Source organism: Plodia interpunctella, chromosome 9 (genome assembly GCF_027563975.2).
Source record: "Plodia interpunctella isolate USDA-ARS_2022_Savannah chromosome 9, ilPloInte3.2, whole genome shotgun sequence".
Taxonomy (NCBI): Eukaryota; Metazoa; Arthropoda; class Insecta; order Lepidoptera; family Pyralidae; genus Plodia; species Plodia interpunctella.
The window spans coordinates 7,465,376-7,468,949 of record NC_071302.1 but is presented as its reverse complement, the minus strand read 5'-3'; the positions used below and the strand labels follow the sequence as shown (position 1 = coordinate 7,468,949).

At 34.7% G+C, this 3,574-nt stretch overlaps 1 protein-coding gene across 1 annotated transcript; it reads right to left on the bottom strand.

Moving 5' to 3' along the window:
- Positions 1-987: 987 nt before the first annotated feature.
- LOC128672562 (homeobox protein Hox-B5a-like) lies at positions 988-2,655 on the bottom strand. The gene is made up of 2 exons (XM_053749798.1): positions 1,647-2,655; positions 988-1,531 (listed from the first exon to the last, which is right to left on the bottom strand). The coding sequence occupies exons 1-2, from the start codon at positions 2,584-2,586 to the stop codon at positions 1,107-1,109; spliced, it is 1,365 nt and encodes a 454-aa protein (XP_053605773.1). The 5' UTR covers positions 2,587-2,655; the 3' UTR covers positions 988-1,106.
- Positions 2,656-3,574: the final 919 nt, after the last annotated feature.

Genomic DNA, 3,574 nt, shown 5'->3' with positions numbered 1-3,574 from the left:
TACAATTTCGACTTTCAATTCATTGCCCTAGAGTTCCTTTTTCAGTGGTTTTTAATGATCGTAAACAGGCGCAAATGTGTGAACGTAAACTGACGAAAAACGATCGTGAACTAAACAAAACACACTTTTTGATTATTTTTAAATTTAAAAATAACAGATAAATAGGATTATTTATGAAGATAGGTTTATTAAATAGTTGAATAGTTTTTTTACGCGTAAAACACAACATCTAGTTTATAATGCAACATTTTTTTAAGTTATGACATTTTAAAGTCGAGACATCGACTAACTGATCGTAAACCAGCAGGTTCACCCTATATACAATTTGTATTTGTTCTTGAATTACTGGGCATGTAACTAATATATATTTCAATTTACAAGTTATGTCATATAAAATTATGGTCACAATTTTCATTGTCTAAAAAAGTTGAGCATTATGTAAATAGTTTTAATTTATTATCTTCTGAAACGTGTCCGGTGACTAAAATGCGCCACCGCATGACACTGGTGGTGACAACAGGCCCAGAGATCTTGTTGATCTGGGTTGTTTTTTTATAGATATAGGTATACCTTGGGTCGCGCGATAGTATAGGTATACTATCGCGCGACCCTAGGCCTAAAATAGGCCCTAACGCAGATCTGCGCAAGAGTGTGGGTTAAACAGATGTTTGATCATTATTCTGGCAAATTAAACACTATTCTTCAATAGATCTTTAAATATGTGGATAGTATGATTTAAAAAGTTAATTTACTTACTAATCATGTCGGATAATATAATCATAATCACATGATAATGTCCAAAAATACACAATAAGTATAAATTTTTCATATTTACATACAAACATATAAAATTAACTTGTATTATTATTTACCCTCTCGCTATTATTATCTCAAATATAATTATTTACATTTATCTGAACCATAACTAGTTACTTCAATCTAAAGAGTTACTTCACGTGAGAAGCAATTAAGTTTGATTAAGTCAGTCATAAAATCATCTCGTTTCTATATTTATAGATTTATAATCATTACTCAATATTAAATATAAAGATATATGTGCCAGTTAGGTATGTTACAAATAAAGTATTTTGTAATTTTGTTTTGGGTCATATTTTCGGCATCATAGTACCGTAAGGAGGTATCATGCAATTTTGAGACATATTTGGAGGCATGTGACTCATTGAGTTTGGTATTGTTCCTACATTGTGGTAATTAGGAATTTCAATATGTCCTGGAATTTGTTGTCTAGAATCTACATAATCAGGTAAATTGCTCAATTTTGTCATACCCATATCTTCGTTTGCGTATGGATCTGGAGAAGTCGTTAACTTGCCGTCTTTCTTAGCTTTCATTCTTCTGTTTTGAAACCATATCTTGATCTGCCTTTCTGTCAATCCTAGTGCATGAGATACTTCTATTCTTCGTCTTCTTGAAAGATATTTATTGAAATGGAATTCCTTTTCCAATTCCAACGTCTGGAATCTCGTGTAGGTCTGTCTCGTTCTTTTCGATCCTTCTTTTTTATCATCGCCTGTAAATAAAAAAAAAAGAAATTTTAAATGTTGAAAATGTCACCTATCTTACAATTTAGTAATTTGATAGAATTTACAGAGGTTTAGGAAAGTATATTTAAAGTTTGAACTTACCACCAACGCCTTTCATCCATGGATAAAATGCTTGTGCATCGGATGCAGCGGCCATCTTGTTCTCTCCGTAATCCGCATTGTCCCCGCCTGCCGCGACCCTCGTCACGTCATGACAGGGCTCCGGCGCAGGCTCCAGAGATGACGGTGCTTCTTTCGTACCAGCCACACCCACGGTAGACTTACTCTTCACAACTTGACCTTCGCTGCTTTCGAATCCACCATGAAATTGCGATAAATTGCATTCCTTTTCCGTTAATTTCTCATTATTTTTTTCCCAATCACTAATCTCATCTGTGTTAAACATAATTCTATTTATTTCTTGTCCAAATGACTTATCACATTTGACGAAATACGGAACCGACTTTTTACTCTGTGGTTTCGTTAATAAAGCTCGTAGATTTGGAGAATCTTCACTTTCGGGAGATGCAGATTTCATGTGACTGGAGGAGCTGTGAGGTGAACCGTAGCTGGTCTCTGGAATGCTGCACTGACCAGGTGAATTAACAGGCCTACCTTCTTCACTCTTATTGTCTAATATGTTATGATTAATTGCTTGATTCAGTCTTTGATCATACCCGTAGTTATTGTACTGTTGTTGTGTGTAATAATTCATTTCTCGCCATCTATGAATCATTTCTTCGTTCATATTTTCAGTAACATAATTTTGAGGATAATTATGAAAATTACCTGGCTCCGTTTTCACTATTCCATTACACTGATTGTCATTTCCATACGTTTTACCACCGTAACCATTATGAAGGGGGTTAGGATATTCACAATTTTGAGAGTAATAGTCATTTTGGTAATTGTAAAGATTGGGTGACACCACGGGATACGGCCTATAGTTATAATGTTTGTTTTGTCTGGCACTTTGGTTGTTCACATCGACACTATTGTTCCACATTTCACTAGCACGGTTGCTTGCTGCTACTGAAGACATACTGAAAAGAACGTACTATGACTTCACATAGATTTTGTACTAAAATCGGACTGCGTGGGAGACGGTGATCCTTCTACTAGGTGGACTGCGAAACGAATGCAGTAAGTGCATGAAGTCGGCACGTCCCTTACAAATGTAATACTTTTATGTGACCTAAAAAAAGTTTGGGGTACATTCAACAATAGCGTGCTATTGTCCCTCCGCGAAGTTGTAAAAGCCGGTTTGCTGTCCCCTTTGCACGTTATCTCGATTCATTGATTTCAAAGTGCGCGAGTGAGAAAGAAATAGAACGTGCGATAGTCAGAATAGTTTGCAAATATCGAATAAATGTTTACAATGCCAATATTCCCAATCACTTTTGGTTGTGTGCGTGCACATAGATACGGAAAATCATTGATTACTTTGAAAATGTGTGCGTTAGAGAGGGTGGTATAGATTGATTTTATTCTATTATTGGTTTAGTGTAAAGCCGCGTATGTGTGTCACTGGGCTGTATCAAAGATTTGCAGTTATACAGGTTGATTCTATTTTAATTATCTACAACGATTGACCGTAGCGGTTAACTAAAAAAATATCAATCTTTATTACCTACAATTATGTTATGATGGATAATGTGATTAATTCCATAAATGTATAATGTTACTAGTAAAATTTTCTTTGTTGTCTATTTATTTATACGTAACCAAAATACATTTGGAACGTTTCATAATAAAACAAATGGCAACCGGGGGAGTTATCAATCAATTGTTAATTTACAACTATGATTGTTTTTTTTTAATTTGACTTTTTGATATTCCTCATATAAATACAATTTTATATTTATATAATTTAGGTCTTCTTCCTGTTTCAACACGTGATTTCAAAAATCACAAATTAAAAATAAATTAACCTCATGCTGTATATGCCTTGTACAGCACATAATTCATCCAGCCGCGTACAGTTCAATCGAGGGTCGCAAGTCGCACAATAGCGCAGTAGGTGATCTGCG

Excerpts from the sequence above, each read along its gene's own strand:
- LOC128672562 (XM_053749798.1), bottom strand. The coding sequence starts at position 2,586 with ATGTCTTCAGTAGCAGCAAGCAACCGTGCTAGTGAAATGTGGAACAAT. Across the intron at positions 1,532-1,646 it reads ATGGATGAAAGGCGTTGGTG|GCGATGATAAAAAAGAAGGA; the intron begins GTAAGTTCAAAC and ends TTTTATTTACAG.